Source organism: Theropithecus gelada, chromosome 17, assembly GCF_003255815.1.
Source record: "Theropithecus gelada isolate Dixy chromosome 17, Tgel_1.0, whole genome shotgun sequence".
Taxonomy (NCBI): Eukaryota; Metazoa; Chordata; class Mammalia; order Primates; family Cercopithecidae; genus Theropithecus; species Theropithecus gelada.
This window is the reverse complement of record NC_037685.1, coordinates 57,349,952-57,377,549: the sequence shown is the minus strand read 5'-3', so window position 1 is coordinate 57,377,549 and position 27,598 is coordinate 57,349,952. Positions and strand designations below refer to the sequence as shown.

Genomic DNA, 27,598 nt, shown 5'->3' with positions numbered 1-27,598 from the left:
TATGTCTAGGTATGTTATGGATTAGAGTAGTTTTCATCTTTTCACTTATATGTAATTTTAGCTATTTCTGTACTAAGAATGGATACATTTGTCCCCAGATGAACAAACACTTGGGTCTAGATATCCAGGTAGATAAATGGGCAATGAAAACTTACCTTTACGTTTTCATGAATAGACTGAAGTTGTGCCGCTAAAGCTACAAATGTTTGATAAATTTTCTGCATAGCCATTGACAAATCTACAAAAGAAAATTACATTATCACCCAAATATATATATATATATATAGAGAGAGAGAGAGAGAGAGCGTACAATCCATTTTACTTTTCTATTTGAGTCCAATTTTTGGCATAGTTAACATGAGGAGAAAAAAACTCTATCAATGTTCTCATGTCTAGAGAACATACAAAGTAGTAGACTGGGAGAAGAATGTCTACAACAGTAATCTGGGGGGAATGCCCTAAGATTTCTGCCCTTGTTACCACAGTAGCAATTCATATAATAAAGCATATTACATTTATAGGGAATAAAGGAGTAGTAAATGACTTCTAAGGGAATTTTCTTAAAGGGGCTACCAGTAGTTATCCAGAATACCTATTATATAACCACATCTATCTCCTATAAACAAAAGTTCAAAAAAAATGACCACAGTAAGCATGTTACCTTGAGGGGTTATATGTGAATTATTTGCTTGAGTGGCAAGATGGTTTTCTAGTTCTTCAATCTGCTGCCTGTACTGCTGAAGTTGTACCTCAAATTGCTGAACCAAGATTCTGAAGTAGCTTTAAAAAACATTTAAAAAGTCAGATGAAATGTTTTCTTAATTCGGAGTGACAAATCCAAATTAAGGAATATTCTGCAATAATGTAACAGTCTTCAAAAGTATCAAGGTTATCCAAGGAAAGGAAGGACTGAATAACTGTGATTGGAAGAGATTATGGAGAAATTACAAATGCACTGTGAATCCCAAATAGGATGCTGAAACAGAAGTACATTAGTGGAAAAACTGGCTGAATTTAAGTAAGTTTAGTAGTTTAGTTAATAATATTGTACAATTTTAGTTTCCTGTTCTTGGTAATTATACTATAGTTATATGTTAACATTAGGAGAAGCAGGGGAAGTGATACAAATAAATTCTCTGTACTACTATTTTGGAAGTTTTCTGTAAGGTTAAAATAAATTTACAATAAAGTAGAAACGTCTACCAACCAGATTGCAGAATTAAGAATTTATAGTTATTTTATCAATGAAATTTATAATCTGAGAACACTGTAGTATACTACAGGAAGCACATGTAATTATTGCTACTTTTCTAATAAATTTACTCACAGAGAGTGCTAGGTAGATTAAAAAAAAAAGTATCTTGAGTAGTATACAAAGGAATCTGAATGTTTTTCAGTAAAAAATGGGCAACCATGAAAGCACTTTGCAAAATTAGCTCTGATGGCAGTATTAAGAACAAGACAGAGGGATAAAACAGTAGAGGAAGTCCAGTGAGGAAGCACATCCCATGCCAATCTGAGTAAGAGGAATATCATGGTCATTATGAATTTCCTGATTTTGAGAATTGTTAAGTATGAGAATATCCTTATTTTTAAGAAATATCCACTGAAGTACTTTAGTATAGTGAACATTATTTCTGCAAATCACCCAAACTGGGGGAGAAATGTATATATACATTTAGAGTGTGAGGAACAAAAATATGGTAAGAATGTTAATACGTAGGAAATTGGAATGAAAGACATACAGGAATTTTTAGTTCTCATCTTGAAACTTATCTGTAAGACCAGAATTCTAATAAAAAACTAAAAGAATAAAATAAGTAAGGGGCCAGGCGTGGTGGCTCACATCTGTAATCCCAGCACTTTAGGAGTCTGAGGCAGGAGAATCACTTTAGCCTAGGACCAGCCTAGGCAACACTGTGAAATGGCATCTCTACAAGTTAATTAATTAATTAATGGTGAGGGATCAGGAATCAAACAGATCTCCACCACTCAACTCACTTTTGCATACCTCAGTCTCTATCGCTAAAACTGGAATAACAACAGCTACAGAGGTCTTATGAAATATGAAGGTAAAGCATGTAGAGTCCTAAGCACACTGCATGGCAAATAGTAAGCATTTGGTAAACATTAGTTATCATTATCTTCATCAACATGGAAGGACATAAAGAGAGAGACAAGATGTATTTTACATGTATGGAAACCAAACGTATATACAAGCTGAGTGATGTGATTGCAGGTTGGTTTTTTTCTTCTACTTATCTATATTTTCTACTTTTTCTTCCAGAACATGTATTACCTATGTAAATGAATAATCGTAATTTTCCATTACCAGCAAAATTTAATAAAATGGAGTAGACTCTGTAAGTAGTATGTACATGAAGTATAAATGCATAATAGTGGTGAAAAGCTCAGATCTTAGCCTTCACTTACCCTGCAGTAAAATGGTGTTAATGGAGATAAACCTTTTTGGGTTATTATGAAATTTAAAATCCATGTAAAGTGCTTATTAGCTCAGCCTTTCCACATAGCATACTAAAAATATTTAGTTTGTATACTATTATTACTGTTCTGCTTTCTGAAAGTGAGAAACATTTGTTTTAAAAATCCAGCCACTTACTCAGCAGGAGCCGCATATTCATGTTGAAGTCCAGGCGGCGTCTTCTGGGTTCTTAAAGCGATTTCAGCGTTCTTTAACTCCTAATATACCAGAGGGTTCCAAAAAAAAAAAAAAGCCAGTTAAGAGTTAGGTTAAAAATACCATACTAAAAAAAATATTCAGTCTCTGGACTGAAACTTCAAACGATACCTCGGAGGTTCACGCTATAAGAACATATTATGGATGAAGCTGCTACACAAGTTGCTAAAACCTTTCAAGAGCAGATAAATTTCTGTTTGTTTAACAAACTTTGATAAAATTATAAAGAGCTGTAGATCTATTTTTAAAACTATGATTTCTGTAGGATTCATGAAGTGAATTCACAGTGTAAAGATTATATTACCACTTAAAATCTTTACTATAAATGCAGAAAATGCTTTTTTTAAAGGCAGGTGGCAATAATAATGTTGAGGCTGAGTCAGGCACAATTAACATTTGGGTGCTTGCTATGTACCAAACACTATGCTAAAGGTTACTTCTCAAGGACAACACTACAATGCAGGCAATGTTTCTCTTTTTACAGATGAAGAAATGGATTTACAAAGCCATTAAGTAACTCGCCCAATACCACGTTGCTAGAAGACCGGAGAACGGGATCTTTTAAAGCTTACACACTCAACCATTCTTATATTGTATTCTACCATTCCAGCCAATGTTTTTTCAAGATTAGTATTCTGTTTACCCCCTTACATTCCAAATTCCTATCAATTTCACTGTATTTTCGAACTCTATTTAAGTATTCTTTATTTCACAAAGAGTTACTTTAACTTTATATTCCCTGTAGCAACATCTCTCCCTCACTAAACTGCCAACCTGCTAAGTTGATGACTGTTTTTTTTACATCCTTTTCACTCAACTCAGGCTTCCATCCCACCCCACTCCAATACAAATACATGTGTAGATGATTCAAGACCGACCCTTGCTACCACTCTAAGCACTGACTCTAGCCAGGCCCGGACTCTTATAACACTAAACTGCTTGCAGATAATCAGACATGCCCATACCCTCATTCATGATACTTGCCTCTTTTTCAAGACTCAATGTAAAGGTATTCTACACTGGACAGATGATAAAAAGTGCCCACTTGAGGCCTCTGTGCCCCTACAAAACCCTTGTACCTGGATCATATCACTTGATGGATTTAACTCCCTCCCTAATCTAAGTCTTGATCCCTAATGCCTGCTGAAGCGCCTGGCACACAACAGATCTTTTAAAAATGTTAGTTGAATGACTGGAGAGCTGAACTCAGCAATTTAACTTCAATAAACCATGTAGCCCCGACTCACCCCTAAAGAAGAACTAACTATCCTATTTTAATTTAAACTCAAGTTACTTACTAAAAATGATGTATATAAAAGACTTTGTCTTCCATAAGAATCTGGTCTACATCACTTCTAACTGCAGAACTTATATTTCCCAGAAAGGCTTTCTTAGAAGAAAACATTTTAGGGTTAAATAAGATTGATACTTTATAGAGGATTCAGAACATTTTTTTCAATTGGTAATTCATTAGACTCTTAGTAGATTATTAGTTCCTGTCTACTAGAAATTGGAATAATCTTAGATCAAATTTCTTTAAAAATTTTTTTTTCTCTTTTTCTTCTTCCCCTTTGACCTGGTGAGCAGGAAATAAAAATCTGTTTTTTTTTTTTGTTTTTTTGAGACGGAGTCTCGCTCTGTCGCCCAGGCTGGAGTGCAATGGCCGGATCTCAGCTCACTGCAAGCTCCGCCTCCGGGGTTCACGCCATTCTCCTGCCTCAGCCTCCCGAGTAGTTGGGACTACAGGCGCCCGCCACCGCGCCCGGCTATTTTTTTGTATTTTTTTAGTAGAGACGGGGTTTCACCATGTTAGCCAGGATGGTCTCGATCTCCTGACCTCGTGATCCGCCCGTCTCGGCCTCCCAAAGTACTGGGATTACAGGCTTGAGCCACCGCGCCCGGCCTAAAAATCTGTTTTTTTAAATTTATTAAGTTCCAGGGTAGATGTGCAGGATGTGCAGGTTTGTTACATAGGTAAACATGTGCCACGTGGTTTGCTGCACCTATCAGCTCATCACCTAGGTATTAAGCCCAATATGCACTAACTATAAAATTCCTGAAATTCAGCTCAGATGATTCTTCCTTAAGGAAACTTTGAATCCCAACCTCTTATTCCTTTGCCACCTTTAAGTTCTTCTCAATCTTTTATTATTTCATTCATCCTCCTAGACTTTTAGTACCTTTGGAGTTGTCTTTTTATCTCTAAAAGACTATTAACATGCCCACTATATGACAGCTACTCCACAAACAGCAGTGAATGGAATCATTCAGTTTTAGAGTTAAAATGGGTCCCATATAGCATTCACTTCTTTCTTTCAAGTTTGCCTCCTTCATTATTTTGCTCTAATGATGTTTCCCATATAACTTATATATAATTTCAAATATTTCACATAATTTCATGTGATATTTAATCACAGTCTAAACATTCTCTAGTATAAAAATATAATTAACTCTTTCTATTCCCTAGAAAGGATATACGTGATGATTAGGAAGAGTAAGTGGAAGGGAAACATGGGGCAATACAGGTGGAGTATCCCATATTCAAAAAGCTTGGGACCGGAAGTGTTTTGGATTTCAGAATTTTTCTGATTCTGGAATATCTGCACACAGCACCTTGGGGATAGAACGCAAATTTAAACGCAAAATTCATTTGTGTTTCTTATACATATAGCCGGAAAGTAACTGTATACAATTTTAATAATTTTGTACATGAAACGAAGTTTTAACTGTAACCTATCCCACGAGTTCAGGTGTGGAATTTTCCACCTGTAGCATCATGTTAGCACTCAAAAAGTTTTGGATTTTGCAACATTTCAGATTTTGGATTAGGGACGCTCAACCTCTATTACATTCATATTTAACCAAGAAAATGTGTTAAGAGACCAGGAAATCTGAGAACAGACACTAACATCTTTGAAATCCCTTTAGCCATTACAGTTTCGAGTAGCTCTTTTAGTAACACATCATTATTAAAAAGATTACAAGATATTCTCCAATGGTGGACTTAAAGACCCAAAAGCACCTTTAAAAATTTTACTTAAAATACTACCATTTCATTTGTGAAGTTCATAGCCCTCTGATAAATCCACAGCAAAAAGGTGTGTCTCACATGAAGTTCATTAACAGATCAGTGACAACTTAACGGAAAGATTTCTAGACTGCTATGATGAGATCAAGTACGTTCCGTAATTATGATAAATACAACAAAAATAAATCACCTATCATCATCCTTTCCCACTGAGGTAGAAACGAACTACATATTAAATATGTATTGTATATTACACCATAGGGAGGAAAAACAAGTAGACATTAGTGACAGACAATATTAGCCACATTACCATTGATTTTTATTTTTCTGAGATGGAGTTTTGCTCTTGTTGCCCAGGCTGGAGTGCAATGGTGCAAACTCAGCTCACTGCAACCTCCGCCTTCCGGGTTCAACCGATTCTCCTGCCTCAGCCTCCGGAATAACTGGGATTAGACGCATGCGCCACCACGCCTAGCTAATTACTGTATTTTTAGTAGAGATGGGATTTCACCATGTTGGTCACGCTGGTCTCGAACTCCTGACATCAGGTGATTCACCTGCCCCAGCTTCCCAAAGTGCAGGGATTATAAAGTGTGAGCCACCAGACCCGGCCTACTATTTTTATTAACTAAGATTTAACCACGACTTGCAAGTCATCACTCAAATTTACAGAGTTAAAAAACATTATTTTCTGACTAGCTATGTTTCCTCTTACATAATAGACCAATTTAGCCAGCAACTACGCTTATGAAACCTAGTTAGTTAACAGCATAAGCTCTGGAGTTGGATTGCCAGGGTCTGAATCCAGGCACTTCCATTTACTAACAAAGCTCTGTGCTTTTTTCCTTATTTATATAATGGGGATAATAATACCTACCTTGTTGGGCCTTTTCAGAAAACTTAACAGTTTAAACAGATATAAATTGCTTAGGATACTGTCTTGTATACAGAAAATGCTTAATAAAAACTCATTATTAGAGTGTATGAGCTATCTGGTTTCCTACCAGTATGTCTGTATCAAACTTTATAATTAAAAACAAACAAAACAAAAAAACAAAACACCTTATTTCAATTTTGGGAAAAAACAAAACAAAAAAATCGTAAGGTAAAATGGCCATAAGATGGTATACCTGAGCAGTTTCTATTTTCAATTTGTCAATGTTGAGAGTGTTTCTCTGTATTCCACTGGCAGCCAATGACAGGAGCTGCTTCAGAGCTTTAATATCTTCTTGTACCTTAAGCATTGCTTTTGAAGACATTCTACTAATTTCTTCTTGAACTTGTTTCTGCTCCTTCACAAATTTCCTAAAAAGTATATATTTAAAACCGAGTTTTTAAAAGTATATCTTTGGTTTCTTACAAAAATATATATATACTTAAAACAGTCCAAGTGTTTTAAAAAACAAAACTAAAAATTCATCTACAGTTCACACTTTTTTACAGAAGGGTAGTTATAGAATTTTAATTCCCGTTGTTCTGCTTTCTTTCTGATTTCTAAAAGCATTAACATGTTAACCCTAATTAAGAGATGCTCTTCTAGGATGCGATTTGAGGAGGAAGAGATGCTCGCCTTAAGAAATATTCTAGAATTCTTCAAGTTTTATTTATCTTCACTTACTGGAGATTTTCAACATCCTGGCAGATGACAGGAGGTAGATTTTCATCCTTCAGAGCTTTACTATCCCTAAGAAAAATGCAAAACATGTATAAAGATCACTGAGATTTTAAAAAGTTGACAGCTGAGTTTTAATAGAGTATTAGAGTATTAAGACACAAGAAAATATAACAAAAAAGCACGTATAGCTTCTTTGGATGATTTCAAAGTTCTTTATAAAAAACAATAAATTTCTTGTAAATAGAATCTATAAAATAATTTTAACAATTCGTCCGACATGAAGATTTCTTATCTAAGAAGACTGGCATCTATTAAAAACATACTTAAAAGCATTTGACTAAATGTCTAACAAAAAAATCAGAAAATACTGCAAATTGGGTGAGATGTTAAACTAAGTTCCCTCTGGCTTAAAGATTCTGACAATTTGTTCAGTTCCAAAATATTAATGTATTCATTAAAGAAAGCTACAAAACTTCTCATTTCAATTAGTTCTTCAACATGCATTAGAATGAAAAAGTAAGACCTAGGCAGAGCTTACAGGAATAAAAAATATTTAATGAGAACAAGAACAAGTGAAATTTGGCATGCTGCAATGGAACCATGAGTTAGATTTCATAACCCTTAGGCAGATCTTAGTTTCTCTAGTCTTCTTCATTTAAAAAGTAAGCTAAAACACACATAGGATATTTGTAAGGAGTGAATTTGTCATGCATTTATGAATGCTTTATTTAATACAGTACAAATCATGTAAGAAAATAAAATTGGTAATAAGAAGAATGACCAATTTCAAACATATATATGATGTATATGGAGGCTACTCTCCTCACTGAAAACACCAGGACATAAAATGGGACTGGCACAATAATTCATATCTTTTTTAAATGCTCCAAAGGTAAAGTTCCATGAGTTGTTCAATATTTAATAGACTAAAGAAATAAACACACATATTTGTATTTATTTATATTATTTAGGGAAATACCAAACACCTTTCTAGAAAGAAATAGTTTTAAATTTTTTTAATGACTGAAAACTAAAGATTTGACCTTTCATTATCTTTCCAGAACATATGTCTATTATTTTACTTTTAACAAATACCGTTAAAAAAAGTTTTTTCTCCTAAATGTATATGATTCTATTTACTTCCAATTATACCATCTGTCTACAATTTAATAAGTTAAACTCTTCAATTAAAATGTCTTAAGGGTAAATTTGTAAACTTACTCTGGTCTTGTTCCCGTTTTATCACCTAGAAAATTCAAGAAGCTTCATGTAAAAAAAGTAGGTAATTGAACAACAGACTCCAAATACAAGTTTTAAATTAACACAAATTAAAGTATAAATATAAACTGTTAAGCATTTTTTTGCTTGCCTCTTAAACATCATGTGATGTCATGACTCGTCATGAACTCAGAAGCATAGCATTTTATGAAGACATCAGTACACATAAGCAGATATATATAGCAGATGTACATCTACTTTCAAGGGCAAGAATCTTCCTTTCTCAACCATCTTCCATGAAAAATATCCTGTATGGAAAATGTACGTTGTTGCCTACCAGTTTAACTCCTGAAAACTTTACCTTACACTTTTTAAGGTCCTATCAGTACAGAATACTATGTCAGATTACCTGAACTTCTCCAATCTGACAATCCCTTAAAACAAATATCACAATTTATCTTCCCATCTGCCATGAATACCTTATCACACCCTCACAACAACAGACATATTTTTTAAAAATCCTTTGCCAGTTATGTAGGTGAAAAATGCCACTTCATAATAATTCTTAGTTTATATTTGGTGAAGAAAACCATTTTCTTCAAATGCTCATGAGACAAGTATATTTCTCCTTTTGTGAACTGCTTGTGATTTGCACACTTTTCTTGAGGTATTTTTCTTATTTATAAGAGCTATTTCAGCATTAAGTATATTATTTGTCTCCTTTACATAATTTCATAAGTATTTCTAATATTAGACCCTTGTTAAGATATATCTAAATTTCAGAGATGTTAAAATGTGAAAAAAAAAGCACCTAAAAATCAAGCATTTTGGGCAGACTGCATGAACCCAGGAATTGGAGACCAGCCTGTGCAACAGGGCAAAACCCTGTCCCTTCAAATTTTTTTTTCACTTTTGAGACAGTGTCTCACTCTATTGCCCAGGCTGGAGTGCAGTGGTGTGATCTCAGCTCACTGCAAACTCTGCCACCCGGGTTCAACCGGTTCTCCTGCCTCAGCTTCTTGAGTAGCTGGGATTACAGGCTCCTGCCACCATGCCCGGCTGGTTTTTGTATTTTTGGTAGAGACAGAGTTTCACCATCTTGGCCAGGCTGGTCTTGATCTCCTGACCTCGTGATCCACCTGCTCTGGCCTCCCAAAGTGCTGGGATTACAGGCGTGAGCCACTGCGCCTGGCCAAAAAAAATTTTTTAAATTAGCTAGGTGTGGTGCTGTGTACTTGTGGTCCCAGCTACTCAGGAGGCTAAGGTAGGAGAATCACTTGAGCCAGGGAGTGGAGGTTTCAGTGAGGTGAGATCACATCCACTGCATTCCAGCCTGGGTGACAGAGCAAGACTCTGTATCAAAAAAAAAAAAAAAAAAAATCAAGCATTTTACTTTCCTCATTTACATTTTACCTCTGCACATGGGGTTTTACTTTTCTACCTCTTTTATCCAACTGTAATTTATGTTTCCGTGTTTTGTATTTTACCGAGTTTAAGATTTTTTAATTTCATATTTAGTATCTCTAAAATTGCCACCTATCTTCTATAGATGTCCTAGATTTTATGAGATATGGAAATAAAATTAGGGATTTAATTTTATGTTTTTCCAAATAATTCACCAACTTTTAAACTGACTAGCATATTATTTCTTTGATATATTTTATTATATTTTATAAATACTTATGTACACACAAACATGTATATAAAAAACTTGAGCCTGTTTTTACCATGGATCCCTGATTACCATGGACCCCCAATTAATCTACCTAGCTTTGCCTCAATAACACACGTGGACCACTACAAAAGCTTCCTAACAGTTCTCCATGTCTATTCTTCTCGGATGCTATTTTCCATATGGCTGTCAGAAAGCTCTTAATCTTAAAATACAAATCTCATCACATCCCTTTAACAGACCCAAATTGCCTGAGGTATTAATATAATGACAAAACTCAACGTGGCAAATAAGGCCTCCATGACTTCTGGAACCTCGTCTTTCTCCTCTATGGCTAATCTGGCCTTCAGTCATTTCTTCAAAAGGGTCAAGGTTCTTCTCATCTCTAGTCTCACGCGATGCTTTACCCTCTTCACTGAATGCTGTTTATTGCTACTCTCCATCTGGTTAAACCCCACACTGGTACTGCAGGGCCCAAGCTAACTGATACAACTACTAGAAAAAAAGAAATCATTTGGATTAAAAAAAAATCCCTTGATATGAGCATTAGGTAAAAGAAAACGGGGATGTAGTAATCAGAGATCCATAGTAGAAACACATCCAAATTTTTTATATACATGTTTGTGTATACATATTTATAAAATTTAATGTCATATCTAAGACATTTATTGCATTTGTTCTGTATATTCTCCTTGCTCAATTCTATCTTAGGTACACTATGAAAGCAGGAAGATGTGGGGAAGGGCAGAGAAGGGGAGATTAATTTCTCACATTTATTTATCTTACTCTTCTGCCTTAGCCTGCTCTTTCAGCCTAAAAACAATTATAATAGAGAAGTACTCTCATGCTTAAAATAAAAGTAATAAAAGTGGTACCAGGCTATTCCATTTTGAACAAATAAGCTGCTAAGGCTGCTAATTATGGAGCTGCTACAAAGAAAACTAAGTAAAAACGAACTTTGTTTAGAAATTAGTCAATTTTCATTGAAAGAGAAACCTAAACTTTGTAAAAGTTTAAAAAGGTTTTACCAACTTTTAAAATAGTAATTCAACCTAGAATAGTATCTCCTTATAATAAAACCTGTGTCTGTTTTTTTTTAAAAAGTCATATAGATACACAGATACTATTTCACATCTTCATCCATTTATGGCATTCTTCAGAGAAGGTCAATATGTATGTATACACCCTAGTATATATGGTATATATTCTAGTGGAACATGCTTTCATCAGAAGCAGAAGAGATGGTGCAAAACAAAGTAACACACAGAACAATAAAAACATTTTCACAGTGATTTTGGATTAGCAAATTTTTAAAACCAATATTCAATGTGGCAAGGGCACAGCAAGAAAGGTATTTTCATACTGGTTAGAGGGTAAACTGGTAACATCTTTCTGGGAAAGCGATTTCACAATCTATATACTAACAGTCTCCAAAATATCCCTCTCTTTAAGCCAGTGATCCTATTTCTGGGTATTTTCCCTAAGAAATAACCCAAAGTATAAACAAACATTGATAATAAAAGGAGACACTTATGCGTCTGGCTCTGCTAAGGTTTTACAAATAGCAACCCTCAAACCATTTAACAGATAAGGAAAACTAAAGCACACAATATAAGTAACTTCAATAAGGTCACAGAGCTTATAAGCAGTTGGGCCAGGATCTGAACCCAGGCAATTCCACTCCATAGTAGACTCTTAAACTACTATATTATGTTGCCTTTTTAGATAAAGATGCCCAATGTTTTACTTCCCAGAGTAAAACATCTGGAAATAAACATCTAACAAGAGAACAATGGTTGACTAAATTATCCATCCATAAAACTGATATTAAGCAGCATTAAAATATTTAAAAAGAATTACCAACAGACAAATGCTTCTGATGTTACATAAGAACAGACTACAAAACAATACTGCATATGTATTATGATCCCTATTAAAAAATACATATTCGTATACACATTAAGATAGCTACATAAGACATGCACATACAAATCTGTTATCTACAAAAATAAAACCTTAAATGAACACACATAAAATTTGTGAAATATTAATACAAACAAATTTAAAAGTAAAAACTGTTACTACTAAATATAAACTACTAATCTTTCACACAAAAGAATTTACAGCAACCTAGACATTCCCTCAACAGTACTGTTAGAACATAAAAGTTACAACAGCATTACTTACTCTTTTTATCTGAGGAGCTACTGAAATCTATACCACCAAGGCCTTCATTGCCCGCAGTTGAAGTAGCTGCTGTAGTTCCCAAAGTCAACCCTAAAGCATTCTGTCCAAGTCCTATAAATAAAACATCACTTATAAATTCCACTGAAAGACAACAACAATTTCCCCTTACTGTTCAAAGGACTCCAATGCTTTTAAAGTTGGATCCTAGATTTTCTTGATATTTGATTTAGGCAAATAACAAGAAACAAGTCTGGAGCATGTTTTGGTCAAAGACTGATACCCTTTCTTGAATGCAATGGCATATGTAGGTTGGATGATGCGATTTGTCATTATTAGAAGGGCCAGAATGTGTATCAATTTAATATGGAGACATTCAATCTTTATTTGTTATAAAGGGGTTTTGTTAGAGGGCTTTTAAACCCTCTCTATAAAAGCAGTTTCAGTTGGTGTATTTTCAGGTGAATACATCTTGCCTTCCGAACACACTTTGTAACTGCATACTTTTAAGAGAGCCTAGTGTGAATTTGTAAGATTTGAATATGACATGTATTGAATATAATTTCATACTCCCAAATTCTTTTCACAAACTTAAAAAAAAAGTATTAGAATTCATTTGTTTATTTAAATCTTCCCTCCCTGACAAAAGGAATAAAAAGGACCAGACTATGGTTAATCATAAGTCATTAATGTATACTTGTGAGTCAAGTAGCAAAATTTCAAGAATCTTGCGTTGATAAATCTGTATTTATTATTATTATTCTTGTTTTTGAGATGGAGTTTCACTCTTGTTGTCCAGGCTGGAGTGCAACGGCATGATCTCGGCTCACTGCGACCATCGCCTCCCCAGTTCAAGTGATTCTCCTGCCTCAGCCTCCCAAACAGCTTGGATTACAGGCATGCAGCACCATACCTGGCTAATTTTGTCTTTTTACTAGAAACGGGGTGTTTCACCATGTTGGCCAGGCCGGTCTCAAACTTCTGACCAGGTGATCCACCTGCTTTGGCCTCCCAAAGTGCTGGGATTACAGGTGTGAGCCCCCGCGCCCAGCCTAATAAATCTATACTTCTATAAGACCATGCATTCCCGAGCTGATATAACTTTTGTTCTTTTTAGAAAAAATGTTATCTTTAGATCAATTTACTGACTCCTTAAACAGGCTCTTCTTTGTTTTCTTATCTAGTTAGTCAATATTGAGAAAGAGGAAAATGGATTTCTAAAATACGGCGAATAGGTCGGGTGCGGTGGCTTATGCCTGTAATCTCAGCACTTGGGAGGCCGAGGCAGCCGGATCACTTGAGGTCAGGAGTTTGAGACCAGCTTGGCCAACATGGTGAAACCCCCATCTCTACTAAAAACACAGAAATTAGCCAGGCGTGCTGGCACACACCCGTAACCCCAGCTACTCAGGAGGCTGGGCAGGAGGATCTCTCTGGAACCCGGGAGGTGGAGGTTACAGTGAAAGAAGATCGCGCCCCCGCACTCCAGCCTGGGCGACAGAGCACGACTCCATCCCAAATAAACAATAAATAAAATATGGCGAATACATCCAATTATGTATGAAAACCATCATTTTATAATTTAGTTTTCATATTTAAAGGAAAACATGCAGATTAAAAAGTGATGTGCTCAAAGGGCTAAAATAAAAATAAGTACATTTAAATATAAATATTTACTATTCTGGAGAATAAATACCATCAATTACCTGATGTTCCTGTGTTTGTACTCTGGAAAAGTGAACCTCCCAAACCAGCTAAGGCTCCCCCTAAAGAGAGGCCTGTTGATGCAGTTGTAGTGGTGGCTGTTGTCCCACCCAAATTATTTAGAGTAAATCCTGTGGATGCTATAAAAAAAGAGATAGTAAGCTTTCAAAAGGCAACTTATTTATAACAGCATCATAGAAAAATACAAATACGATGTTTTTAAAAACTGACATCCATGATAAAATTGGCTCTTTGGAAGAACTACTTGCTAAAGATAAAATTACATACTTAAGAAGAAAGAGAAACAGCAGCTTTAAAGCAAAAATCTGGGACAGAAATAAGGGCTTTGAGGAATATTACAATGGTACCAGGTAACTGATTCTAGACAGCAATATTGTCTTCACCCCAGGCCATCAACTTCACCTTCATATTAAATGAATCAAAAGATAGGCGAGGTTTATGCCAAGTCTTTGTCTTTCCCTGTCACTAAATGGCTCCATGAAAACAAAGTCAATATTAACAAGTTTACATTTTACCTCTCTAGCCCTCTTCCCTGCTTTGCTCTTTAAATAGGGACTATCTCCCAAGACAGCCTCTCCTGCTTCAATGCTCAAAGCTGAATTTTCTTCTTTATAAATCAATAATTTCTGTAGTCAAAATCCTAAGTTATGTTTAGTAAAGGTGACTATCTATGTTCTCTAACCAGATAAAATTGAAATTTAACCATTGAATGCAACGATTTTTCATTCTACCTCACCTGCTGGAGTTGATGTCAGAGCAGACGAAAGAGTCAGACCGCTAGCTGAGGTAGAAGCAATAGGTAGAGCAAATGGTGTGGCAGATGCTGCAGGTTTGTTGAATCCTAAACTGAAGCCTGTTGTAGCTGCAGATGTAGTGGCTGGCGTTCCTATTTAAATAAATAAATAAGTAAACAAACAAAATTCTACTTTACCTGTAAGTGTTCTATTACACTGGTTTCAATATGGATCCCTAAAAGTTTGTGACACTACCTTTTGCCAACAGAAGGAGGATGTGTCTGTGAGAGAAAATATGTAGAAGTTGAGACTAAACCATGGTGAACACAAAAAAAATGGCTCTTTGAGTTAAGAAAAACAAAAGAATGGCCTGGTACAGTGGCTCACGCCTGTAATCCCAACACTTTGGGAGGCCAAAATGGGCAGATTGCTTGAGGTCAGGAGTTCGAGACCAGCCTGGCCAACATGGTGAAACGCCTCCTCTACTAAAAATACAAAAATTAGTCGAGTATGGCAGTGCACACCTGTAACCCCAGCTACTCGGGATGCTGAGGCATGATAGTCACTTGAATCTGGGAGGGGGAAGCTGCAGTAAGCTGAAATCGCACCACTGCACTCCAGCCTGGGAGACAAGAGACTCTGTCTCAAAAAAAAAAAAAAAGAAAAACAAAACAAAAAAAATCTAATCAATGTAATACATCGATTTTTAATTCTACTCCTAGATTTACCTCTAATGCAGCATTTATCCTCCTCCTTTCCCTTTCAGCAGAAAAATGGTCCCTCCTCTCTAATACCCATTCTCCATTCCTTTCTTCTGGCCCCTGTGTCTCTGTCTGCCCCCAGCTGTCTCCCTATTCCTTTTCAGCCCTTTTTTTCTGTAGCTGTCTTTCCTCTGTTCATGTCTTAAATGACACTTCCTAGGGTTCTATTCCTACTTCCTTACTTCCCCAATGACTCACCCACTTTCATCATTTCAACTACAGGTGATTAAGTCTAAACTGATATTCACCTAAGTCCTCATTGTCTAGTTCTATCTTGATGCCCCTTTGGCCTCCTACATATCTCACCACAAAAACTTTTTGCTAAATCTCCAACGTTGCTCAGTTCAATTCCTCAAGCCAGAAACCAGTCGTTCTTGACATCTCTTCTTTCTCCCGTACTCCATTAGTCACAAATCCTGTCGACTGCACTTCAGAAATATCCTGTACTACAAGCATCCTTAAAAACCTTAGCTTAGGCCATCTCTCTCTTAAGAACTACTACAACAGTATTTATTTCTCTGGTATCAGTCTCCTCTAACCTCTAATCTATTCTTAAAATTATCTTGGTTACCTTAAAAAAAAAAAAAAGGCTGGGTGCGGTGGCTCACATCTGTAATCCCAGCACTTTGGGAGGCTGGGGCGGGCAGATCACCTGAGGTCAGGAGTTCGAGACCAGCCTGGCCAACATGGTGAAACCCCATCTCTACTAAAAATACAAAATTAACTGGGCGTGGTGGCACATGTCTGTAATCCCAGCTACTCGGGAGGCTGAGACAGGACAATTTTTTGAACCTGGGAGGCAGAGGTTGCAGTGAGCCGAGATCATGCCATTGCACTCCAGTCTGGGCAACAAGAGCGAAATTCCGTCTCAAAAAACAAAAAAAAACAAAACACCACCACCAAAAACAAACAAAAACCCCCCACAAATATCCTGGTGATTCTGCCCAACTTAAGGTTCCTATTAACTCTAGATTGTCTTTAAAATAGTCTAAAGACATGACATATACCTCCCTTTCCTATCTGGTCCCAACCTGCTCCTCAAATCTCAACTCTGCCCACCATTTCCACCTCTGATTTCTAAGCTCCAAGAACAAAATGTTTTGTATTTCCCTGAATGCTTTTATGACTGGGCCTTTGCATTTGCCAATCCTCTGTCTGAAATGCTTCTTGCCCGTAAAGTAAACCATACTGTTTTCTTCCTCTGCCTTCCATGGTGCCTCTCCTACATCTTTTAGGAAATTTATCAGATAATACAAGAACATGTTAATATACCTGCCTAACCCTTCCACCTCACAACAGACTGTCTTGCTCCAACCCTTAGCAGTTCCCAATGTCATCATCAAGGACCATCCTCACTACCAGTGCCACAAGATAATATTCAATGTTCAAGGCATCATGTATACACAAGGCCGCATGGTTAGGAAGGAATAACTGCTCAAACAATACTAAGTGAAGAAATGTATGAATGACCTGCATTGACTTAACCTGAAATCACAGAGAGAAAAGAAGCCAGAAACTATGCTTCTGGATTGCCTTGATCACAACTAGAAGTTCCTGCCAGAGTACAGTACTTTGAAATCATGTATGGGGTCACAACCTCAGAAAACAAGACTCAGGCGTAGTGTGGCTCAAGTCTATAATCCCAGCACTTTGGGAGGACAAAGAGGGCACGTGGCTTCAGGCTAGGAGTCCATGACCAGCCTAGGCAACACAGTGAGACCTTGTCTCGCCAAAAAAAAAAAAAAAAAAAAAAAAAGCCAGGCGCAGTGGCTTACACCTATAATCCCAGCACTTTGGGAGGCCAAGGTGGGTGGATCATCTGAGGTTGGGAGTTCGAGACCAGCCTGACCGACGAACATGGAGAAATCTTGCCTCTACTAAAAATACAAAATTTGTCGGGCGTGGTGGCACATGTCTGTAATCCCAGCTACTTGGGAGGCTGAGGCAGGAGAATCGCTTGAACCTAGGAGGCGGAGGTTGCGGTGAGCCGAGATTGCGCCATTGCACTCCAGCCTGGGCAGTAAGAGCAAAACTCCAACTCTTTAAAAAAAAAAAAAAAAAAAAAAATTAGTCGAGCATTGTGGTATGTACCTATAGTCCTAGCTACTTGGGAACCTCAGGGAAGATCGCTTGAGCCCAAGAGTTTGAGGTTGCAGTGAGTTCTGATGGTGCCACTGCACTCCAGCCTGGGCAACAGAGGAAGAACCTGTCTGATGGGGGGAAAAAAAAGCAAAAAAGAAAACAAGAAGATTCACTTGCTTGTCTTTGTAGCCAACCCAGTCCAAAACTTTGGTGATAAACAGATGTGCTGTGTTTTCTGTTAATAACAGGTGTAGCATCCAAATGAAGTCTGCCAATCCTTATTTTAAAACTCAATTTAAGGGCTTCTAAATGTTCCTTCATTTCCTTTTCCTTTCCGTTCACATTGTTTACTGCCATCCAGATTGAAAGCTGGCTGAAACCCTAGTTATCACATTCCCTTTAGCGTAACACTATAGAAGGTATTATGTATTTGGATATTAGTTCAATACCCTCAATTTTTTAGATAACTAAGAGCCCCCAAATATTACCTAAGGCCTCACAACTATTTTAGAGGCTTAATTCCAAAATTTCTGGCTTAAAGTTTGGTGTTTTTTCCACTAAATGGAGTCAAATGACTAAAAAAAGTAATATGAAATAAACTTCCACATTAAAAACAATTTCTGCATTTAAAATACTTTTCTGAATTATAAAAGTACTCTACAAAGTCATTCCTTTTTTTCACCACTCAAATACTGAAAGGTTCTCTGATAAGTCACCATCTGTGATACACACACTTTTTTCTATACCCCAGCTCTGTGAGATATTAGAAGAGAGAAGAGTAGAAAGATCACTCAATTTATCAAAATTATTAGAAGCCCACAGAGCTGGGATCTTTCCTCAAAAATTCTTACCCAGAGTTAATCCTGTAGTTATAGTTGTTGCTATTCCTGGGGACAAAAAGAGAAATAAAATTTAATCATCAATGAAGATGACATTCTTTTGGTTTACCCGTCATAAGGCAAAGACTTAAAATCACCCTCAGGGAGTGATAACTCTTCTAATTAGAGCAATACATATCATAGTATCTGCCACCATAACCACTAATCACGCATTTTTCCCACAGCACTGGTTTTCATATTACAAGCTGTGCATAATTTGATTAAGGAATAAAATTTATAAAATGCAAATAACTATTGCTTATAACAAAATTAAGCAAGATCTAAAAAAGCAATTCCAAACAAAATGCTACACTGAGCTGTCTCAAGCAGCTCACTGACTAATCTGCTCATATCTATTCCTGTCGTTCTTCCATTTTCTAGATGTGGCTGTGAAATGTGCTGCACTCAAAGCTGGAAGATCAATGCAAAAAGTAGTAAGAAAACAAAGTATTAGAAAATAAAGGGTAAATAAAGAAGCAAACTTTTTAAATGGTCAGCTCCAGTGAAACACTATTTTTCCAGCTGTATTAAAAACAAAAATTTTCCATTGTTTTCGAAACCTTCAAGTCCTTTATCTATTGCCCTTTTCCCACTTATTGTTTTAATAATGCGAAAATGTAAAACATCTCTTAGGAATGTAAATTATAGACCAGGCATGGTAACTCAGGCCTACAATCCCAGCACTCTGAGAGGCCAAGGCAGGAGGATCACCTGACCTCAGGAATTTAAGACCAGGAGGAGACCCCTTCTCTACAAAAAGTGAAAAAAAAAAAAAAGCCAGGCGTGGTGGTGCACACCTGTGGTTCCATCTACTCAGGAGGCTGAGGTGGGAGGATCATTTGGACCCAAGAGGTTGCAAGGCTACAGTGGGCCATGATCATGCCACTGAACTCCAGCCTAGACAACAGAGCAAGACTGTGTATCAAAAAAAAAAAAAAAAAAAAAAGTGAATTATGTTACAGTAAGGGTGCTGATTATCTCATGTATGTTAACGTTCCAAATTGATAAAGCTGGCTTAAACAACAATCTTCACTAAGGAAAAACTCTATTATTATACAGTCTAAAAATTTAATGTTTGTATGTTTTCCTTCCTTACTTCAGAGTAGATGACAGTCAATGATCGGGCCTATATCACTAGCCCTTAATTCCAATTCCTTGTATTTCTTTTCATCTTAGTATTTACCATTTTTTAAGGTCTACTACCAGTGATGATCCTTGTAAACGGAGATACAGGACAGAATTTAGGAAAGAATATCCCAAGCCTACTCCCTGACAATGTGGTCAGATCCTCCTCACCTGTATTTGTTCCTCCTAGAGTGAACCCAGTGGCAGGTTTAGATCCAAAGAGCCCGGTTCCAAAACCACTTGAAGGAGCAGATGTAGTTGCTGGAGTTGCAGTACTTCCAAGATTTCCAAAATTGAGCCCCACAGAAGGGTTGCTTATTTAAAAAAACAAAAACAAAACAAAAACTACATGCACAAAAGGAAGTCTACTAGAGCCAATATTTACTTAAGAGAAATAAAAATTAACTCTTCAAGATAGTTTCATTCACGTAACATATCAAATACATTGTCATAGGACCCAAAAAGAAAAATAAATTTATCTTTAACCCACCAAGTTCAAACACGTTTCTGTTCTTCCTTAAAAATAAATCCACATGTAAACGTAGTCTTAAAAAATACAATACTACCAGATTTCAGGCTGGGCGTGGTGGCTCACGCCTGTAATCCCAGCACTTTGGGAAGCCGAGGCGAGTGGATCACGAAGTCAGGAGTTCCAGACCAGCCTCACCAACAGGGTGAAACCTTGTCTCTACTAAAAATACAAAACTTAGCCGGGCATGGTGGTGACATGTGCCTGTAATCCCAGCTACTCAGGAGGCTAAGGCAGGAGAATTGCTTGAACCCCGGAGGCAGAAGTTGCAGTGAGCCGAGATAGTGTCACTGCACTCCAGTCTGAGTGACAGAGCGAGACTCCCTCTCAAAAAAAAAAAACAATACCAGATTTCAAGAAAAGCAGTCTATAGTAATAAGGATTTCAGATCTCAAGGTAATCATAAGTATGGATCACAATTATTCTGCTTTCACCAATCTTTGAAACCTAGCATATTTTAAAATGGCCATAGAAAAGTGATTTTAAGTTATCTTCAAGGTTGCTACATTACCACATTCATAGGGCAATGTGGGGTTGGGGAGAGCTTATAGTTAGGGATTTTACCACCAAAAAAAGCAAAATAGAAAAACTAGTGGGCACATTTCCTGGCAAAAGTTAAACGCAAAGCAAAATCACCGTGTCTCAGGATCATGTGTGCATTAACAGAAACTCTTCATAGAGCGTTGGAAAGTTTAAAAAAAGAACAGCTGATAAAAGCAAATGAATGTGAACAAAGTTCACAACTTTTCAACTACTCTTATCAAGACTCAGAGGTTCAGATTTGCTAGGAAAAGGTGGGAAGACAAATTGTGAAAGCAAGCAAAGTTTGACAAGTTGGCACTTCAAAAATTATGTAGGAGAGTTAAGGGAGATTATATAGCATAATGGGGAATCCTCTTTATCCTACATATTTATTGCTTCCTTTGCTGCTCTTCCATAAAGAGTAATCACCATGGGAGAACCCAATATCATTTTTAAAGTCTCAAAATCTCTGGCAGCAGTAGTGTGGCTGGGTTCCAGTACGAATTCACCCAAGTTCTGGTACTTGTGTGCCATTACTTAACCTTTCTGAGCCTCTATTTCCTCATCTGCAAAATAGGAATTAACAGTACCCACTTAGCATAATTTTTTTTTTTTTTTTGAGACGGAGTCTTGCTCTGTTGTCCAAGCTGGAGTGCAGTGGCGCGGTCTCAGCTCACTGCAAGCTCCGCCTCCCGGGTTCATGCCATTCTTCTGCCTCAGCCTCCCAAGTAGCTGGGACTACAGGCGCCCGCCACCACGCCCAGCTAATTTTTTGTATTTTTAGTACAGACAGGGTTCCACCGTGTTAGCCAGGATGGTCTCGATCTTCTGACCTCATGATCCGCCCGCCTCGGCCTCCCAAAGTGCTGGGATTACAGGCGTGAGCCACCGCGCCCAGCCAGCAGATTTTTTTTCTTTAAATATAAGACTTCAGAAATTGCACAGGATGAATTAACTTCAATAAAGGTTGTTATGACTGTTATCATTACGGATACTTATAAATTCAACTAAATATATTATGTACAAGGCGTTATGCCAGGAATAGCAAGGAAGCAGAAAGATGATCAAGGAACATGCCGTTTACCAGGGGGAAAACAACACAAATAACTGTACTCCAAGCCAGAAGAGTTCTCCAAGTGACTTGGGTGTGCGTGTCTTCAATTGCATAACCAGCTTAAGAAGCCACTCAGATTTTTGCAATCATTGGGGGACAAGGAAGAAAGGAAATACTCAAGCAGTAGATCATTCAAGCAGCAGAAATGTACACACCTTCAGTAAGTTTACAATTACTATAAGGCAGATTATAATCAAGTACCAAATGATGGCAAACAGATACCGCAGAAGTTTGAGGCAAAGAGCTAACCACTGTGAGGGGAACAGAGACGGAGGAGCTTATTAAGGGGCAGAACTTGAGGTGTGCCATCCATACTGAGTAGGTAAAAGAAGAGGAAGTACTTAGTTCACCACTGATCTTTAATGTGTTTGTGTGCACCTTGGGTGGATAAAGGCGAGATGGGAGACAAAGTAGGGCTGTGAGCTCTCACTAACAATTAAAACACAGATCTTGACCAGACCGGGTGGCTCATGCCTGTAACCCCAGCACTTTGGGAGGTTGAGGTAGGCAGACTGCTTGAGCCCAGAAGCTTGAGACCAGCCTGGGCAACATGGTAGAAGTGTCTCTACCAAAAAAACAACAAAAAACTTCCAAAAAAAAAAAAAATTAGCCAGGCGTGCTGAGGCATGCCTGTAATCCCAGCTACTCAGAAAGCTAAGGTGGAAGGATCACTTTAGCCCAGGAGGTGAAGGTTGTAGTGAGCTGAGACTGCACCACTGCATTCCAGCCTGGGAGACAGAACAAGGCCGTCTCACCAAAAAAAAAAAAAAAAAAAGGCCCACAGATCTTTAAACATTTAGTCTGAATTTAAAAGGTATTATTAAAAACACATTGCTACAACCAAAACTAAGTGAGATATCACACACACAGAAACCTAAGTGAGCGCGACAAGCAAAAGAATATAGGATGTAATGGCTATATCCAGACAACATAGGTACAACCATAAAAGGGGTATATATGCTAAAACATTTAGCTTAGCTGTGGGTAGTCTGATTGTATTGTTATTTTGAAACTGTTGTGTGTATAATGTGGAGTAGAATAAATGAGTATCTGGGGGATACTAAAACATTATTGGTGGCTGGGCGCAGTGGCTCACGCCTGTAATTCCAGCACCTTGGAATGCTGAGGAGGACGGATCACCTGAACCAGGAGAGTTTGAGACCAGCCTGGCCAACATGGTGAAACCTCGTCTCTACTAAAAACATAAAAAAAAAAAAAAAAAAAATTAGCCTGGTGTGGTGGTGTGCCTGTAATCCCAGCTATTCGGGAGGCTGAGGCAGGAGAATCAATTGAATCCAGGAGGCAGAGGTTGCAGTGAGCCGAGATTGCGCCATTGCACTTCAGGCTGGGTAACAAGAGCAAGAGCAAGACTCTGTCTCAAAAAAAAGGCCAGGCACAGTGGCTCACACCTGTAATCCCAGTACTTTGGGAGGCCGATGCAGGTAGATCACGAGGTCAAGAGATCGAGACCATCCTGGCTAACATGGTGAAACCCCGTCTCTACTCAAAATACAAAAAAAATTAGCCGGGCGTGGTGGTGGCGCCTGTAGTCCCAGCTACTCAGGAGGATGAGGCAGAATTGCGTGAACCCAGGACGCGGAGCTTGCAGTGAGCCGAGATCGCGCCACTGCACTCCAGCCTGGATGACAGAGCAAGACTCCGTCTCAAAAAAATATATATATATTATATATATATTTTAATATCTTGACATTTTTTAAATGTCTTGACAACGTAACTGAAGATATTATGAAACATAATGAAAGTTGAAAATGCTGCCAAAGAAACACATCAAAATGAAATTTTACCCTATCACAGAAGCAAAAGAGAAATTTTGGTGTCAGTGAAATTTACTAAACTCAAGAAAAACAAAAGCTACCCTAGACTTGACCAATTATTGCCTCAAACCAATGTTATGTGCCAAGCACTTGATAGGATGTGCTGTATAAAAACCAACTTGACTCAATCACATCAGGAATGTTATTTTAACTTGCCCAGCTTGCCCTAATGCAGACTTGGCAGCTAACATAATAGCTAACATTTACTGAGCACTTAGCAAGTGCCAGACTTGATGCTAAATATTCAAATGCTTCATCTCACTCATCAACTCAGGTAATCATCTCCTTTCCAGATGTGAGAACTCCCCTAAAATGACCGACCTCAAGACATCAAATCACCAGGTGGCACTAGGGGCTGTCAGGCCTCCCAACCAGCACTCTAACAAATTTATGTCAGACTGTCTCCTCTTTCACTAATTTATCCAAGCCTCTCTAAAACTTGGGTATTTTTTATAACTTATTACTAATAACTCATTTGCTCAGTCATTCAAATTGTTATTAAAGCCCTTTTTCTATGCCAGGCACTGTCCTTGGGACTGAGGAAGAGGTGGTAAGACTCAGACCCTGCCCTCAGGCAGTTTCTAGTCAGTGAGAGACACAAATATTAATTATTCTAGAGCTGAGATCTGACAACAAACAAGTTAACAATAAATATAACAAACTGATTACAATTGTGATCAGCACTCCAAGAGTACTAGGAGAACAGAAATCTCCCCTAGACTGACAGGTCAGAAAAGGCCTCTCTGGGGAGGAGACCATTTGATACTGGCAAGGAAGGGGCTGGCAAAGCCCACTTGAAAAGAGAAAAGGTCATGTTGCTAGGACAGGCTTTTTCACACTAAGATCAGGACCATGAGAGAAATATAAAAATTAATTCAAGTCATAAACAACATTAAAAAAAAAGAAATAGAATAGAAAATATCAAAGTGCATCCCATGAAGTAGGGGTTAGTATCTTTCTCTGAAACTTTATTTCATTTATTTATTTGTGTGCAGGTAGTGGTGTACCGGGTGGTAGTTGCGTGTTTGTTTTTAACAGTGGGTCTGGATAACTAAAATAAAAAGACGGGCTCAAGATGAGTACCCAGAGGTTCCAGCAGAAGTGGACCTTGCAGACTATGGTAAGTTTTTTTTGTTTGTCTGTTTTTTTTAACTTCACTCTAAAGACAGCGGGAAATGATTAAAGAGGGAGCAATGACAATTTTTTAAAAAAATTACTCTGGCTACAATGTGGCAGAACAGATTGAAGAAGTTGATTGCAGTAGTTTTCATCTAAAATAAGAAAGACAGCTGGTTAAAAATCTGACAAGAATCAGAAGTATTTTCGTAAGAATGTTAAGGATCAAGAGAGCAAGACTCTTAATACCTAAAACAGAGCCCTGCACATGGGAATCTGTCCAATAAATATTTGTTCCATGAATGATAATAGCCTGAGCAGGGTGGTGGAACTGGAAATAAAGACAAACGGAAATGGCAGAAGTAAAATTATTAGGACCTGTTGTTGAGCGAGTAGAGTAAGAATAACGGAGGTACGGATGAAAATTCAAATTTCTGAATTGGCTGTATAGCCTGTGATTCCTCCTCCCTCCCTTTTTAAACTGCAGGTCATGCTTAAGTTTTTGCCTTTTAAATCTACAGCCGCATCTTTTAAGCTTCAGGAAGTATCTTGTTGACAGTGTGCACACTCCTTAACTTTATGAACCCCTCCACCTTTATCTTTTAAAAAATTGAGTTCTAAAGCTTAAATCTCTCATTAAAATAAATGTCTCACCACTTTGTCTCTTTCTGGACAGTTATGTTTTTGTCGCCACCTGGACTAATGGGTTGCACAAAAACGAGGAACATGCTACCTACGTTTTGTAATTTAAGTAAAAGACAATGTTGAGTGATTACAACACAACATTCTTGCGTCAGATATACTAATCTGCACATACTGCACAAAATTACCACTAAAAAACACTGCAAAGAAGTGTTTTTTGTTGTTGTTGTTGTTTTAACAAAAGCAGATGAGGTCCCATGTGGCACAGAAGCTTGAAAAGCTCGTTAAAAACAACCACAAAGTTATTAAAACACCGTAATATCCAAAACCGCAAATGCTGCAATGAAATTGGAATTATCTACCATAAAACTCCACAACATGCTATAATTTCATTCATTCATTCAACGTTCATTCTACGCCTAAGACTGACGCATCGCTAAAGCTCCGGGGAAGACCCCCAGGCCCCTCCACGCAGTCAAGACCCCACTAGGTCCAAACAATGCCTGAGCTATACGTGGATTCTGGAAACCTCACGGCACAAAACCCATCCCGCCCTCCACTTCACCAGGCCGCGCTGGGCCCGGGTACGGCGGCGAGCGAGAGGCCTACGACGCCGGGCGGCTAGATTAAGTGCTTCTCTCCAGCTTCACCGGGAAGGAAGCCAGCGGGAAGAGAGGGGACGGGGACACGAGGGGAGCTTTGCGGGGGTGGGGCTCGGGGGGAATCCGGCCCAGGAAGGCGAGAAAGTGCAGTTACCTAGACGCTCCCGTTCCGAAGGAGAAACCGCCGCCCGTGCCGGTCCCGCCTGCGGCCACGGTGGTGGAACCCAGAGTCCCGGACCCGAAGGAGAACCCTGTGGACATGTCTGCCCGGGGCTCGACGCCGTCAGCAAGATGAAAGGGCTCTGGGACACTGCTCTCGCCTCAAAGCCGAGGCGGGCCGGGGAACATCTCTCGCCCGGCACCCACCTGGCGGGAACTTCCAGCCCCAACGGCGCCGAAGGTAAGGCTGAGGGGCTGGAGCAACCACGCAAAAGTACGCCCGCCGGAAGTGAAACCGCCGCGCAGGGAGCCCTGGGACGCGAGTTGGTGGGGGGGGGGGGGGGGGGGGGGGGCCGCGCAAGGCCCCCCGGGACCGGGGGGGATTGGCGCACGGCCCAATCTCTTAAAGGTGTAGGCTCCCAGAGTTTAAAAACAGCGAAACCATTTCTGTCATTTTTTAGTTCTTCTATCGTAGCATCCGTACTGACATAATCTGCACATTAGAATGATGAATGTCAATTACTGCTCATATGTAGCCTCCTGCCAAAAATGATGCTCAGAATCGGGGAGGTCCCTCCTGAGCATCTCCTAGCTCCCCACACAGAAAAGGAGGCGGCTTCGGGCCTTCGTTGGCTGCCGCCCCATCATCTCTAAGAAGGAAGGGGAGCGTGTCTGCCTCCTGAAGGTTCGGAAATCAATCGAAAATAATCCATGCAACCGTCCGACGACGTGAGCCCCACCCCTGCGCCTCAGGCCAGCTGGACGCCGTTGTTGCGAGCCCGACGCGCGGCCCTGAAGTGGGCCCAGGAGAGCGTCCCCGGCGTCCGTGGGGTGGCCGGCTGCGGTCCCGACGCCCAGAAGTGGCCAGGCCCGCGGGATTTCCTGGCATGCGGTCAAGTCCACAAACGCCGTCCGCGCATCCTGATGCGGGAGGGCGGGACCTTGGGCCGAGCGCGGGCGGCTGCGCCGGAAGCGCGGTGCAGGGCTGTAGGGCGCGCGGACACACCGCGTGCTGCAGGCACCGTGAAGTGGAAGGGTTAGGAAACGCACAGGAACGTGTACGAGAGGAGGCGAGATGTGGAGGGGAACTCACATTTCTAGGGTAACTCAAGAAAAATTCGCGTTTAAAGAGAACCTCTCTGGCGAAGCGTCAGGAAAGGCTTCCTGGTGGTGGTGCATTCGAGGGTGGTTGTCATAGTGTTCGTTTTTATTTTTCCCTCAGGAATTGTTATATTACCCCCCCAAATGGTGTTCCCACTCGTGATCTCTAACAAAATCCATCCCATAAGCAACCCCCGGATTTATGATCTAAAAAGCCCAGTGGCTCTTTAGTCTGGCACTTGATGACCTCCGTATGAG

The 27,598-nt window shown here is 38.9% G+C and overlaps 1 protein-coding gene across 3 annotated transcripts in view; it reads right to left on the bottom strand.

The window, feature by feature from the left end:
* NUP58 (nucleoporin 58) overlaps positions 1–26,989 on the bottom strand; it is a 49,362-nt gene extending 22,373 nt beyond the window's left edge. For 2 of the 3 annotated variants that reach the window (XM_025364200.1, XM_025364198.1), the window contains exons 1-12: positions 26,235–26,989; positions 19,892–20,034; positions 18,569–18,604; positions 14,877–15,026; positions 14,122–14,259; positions 12,419–12,529; positions 8,563–8,587; positions 7,345–7,410; positions 6,857–7,031; positions 2,621–2,700; positions 662–780; positions 156–238 (exon numbers count right to left, since the gene is read on the bottom strand). In XM_025364200.1, the coding sequence (XP_025219985.1) occupies positions 156–238; positions 662–780; positions 2,621–2,700; positions 6,857–7,031; positions 7,345–7,410; positions 8,563–8,587; positions 12,419–12,529; positions 14,122–14,259; positions 14,877–15,026; positions 18,569–18,604; positions 19,892–20,034; positions 26,235–26,341 (1,233 nt within the window). In that variant the 5' untranslated portion in view covers positions 26,342–26,989. The remainder of the gene's footprint in view (positions 1–155; positions 239–661; positions 781–2,620; positions 2,701–6,856; positions 7,032–7,344; positions 7,411–8,562; positions 8,588–12,418; positions 12,530–14,121; positions 14,260–14,876; positions 15,027–18,568; positions 18,605–19,891; positions 20,035–26,234) is intronic. The other variant, XM_025364199.1, reaches the window with a different exon arrangement.
* Between the last annotated feature and the right edge of the window lie 609 nt (positions 26,990–27,598).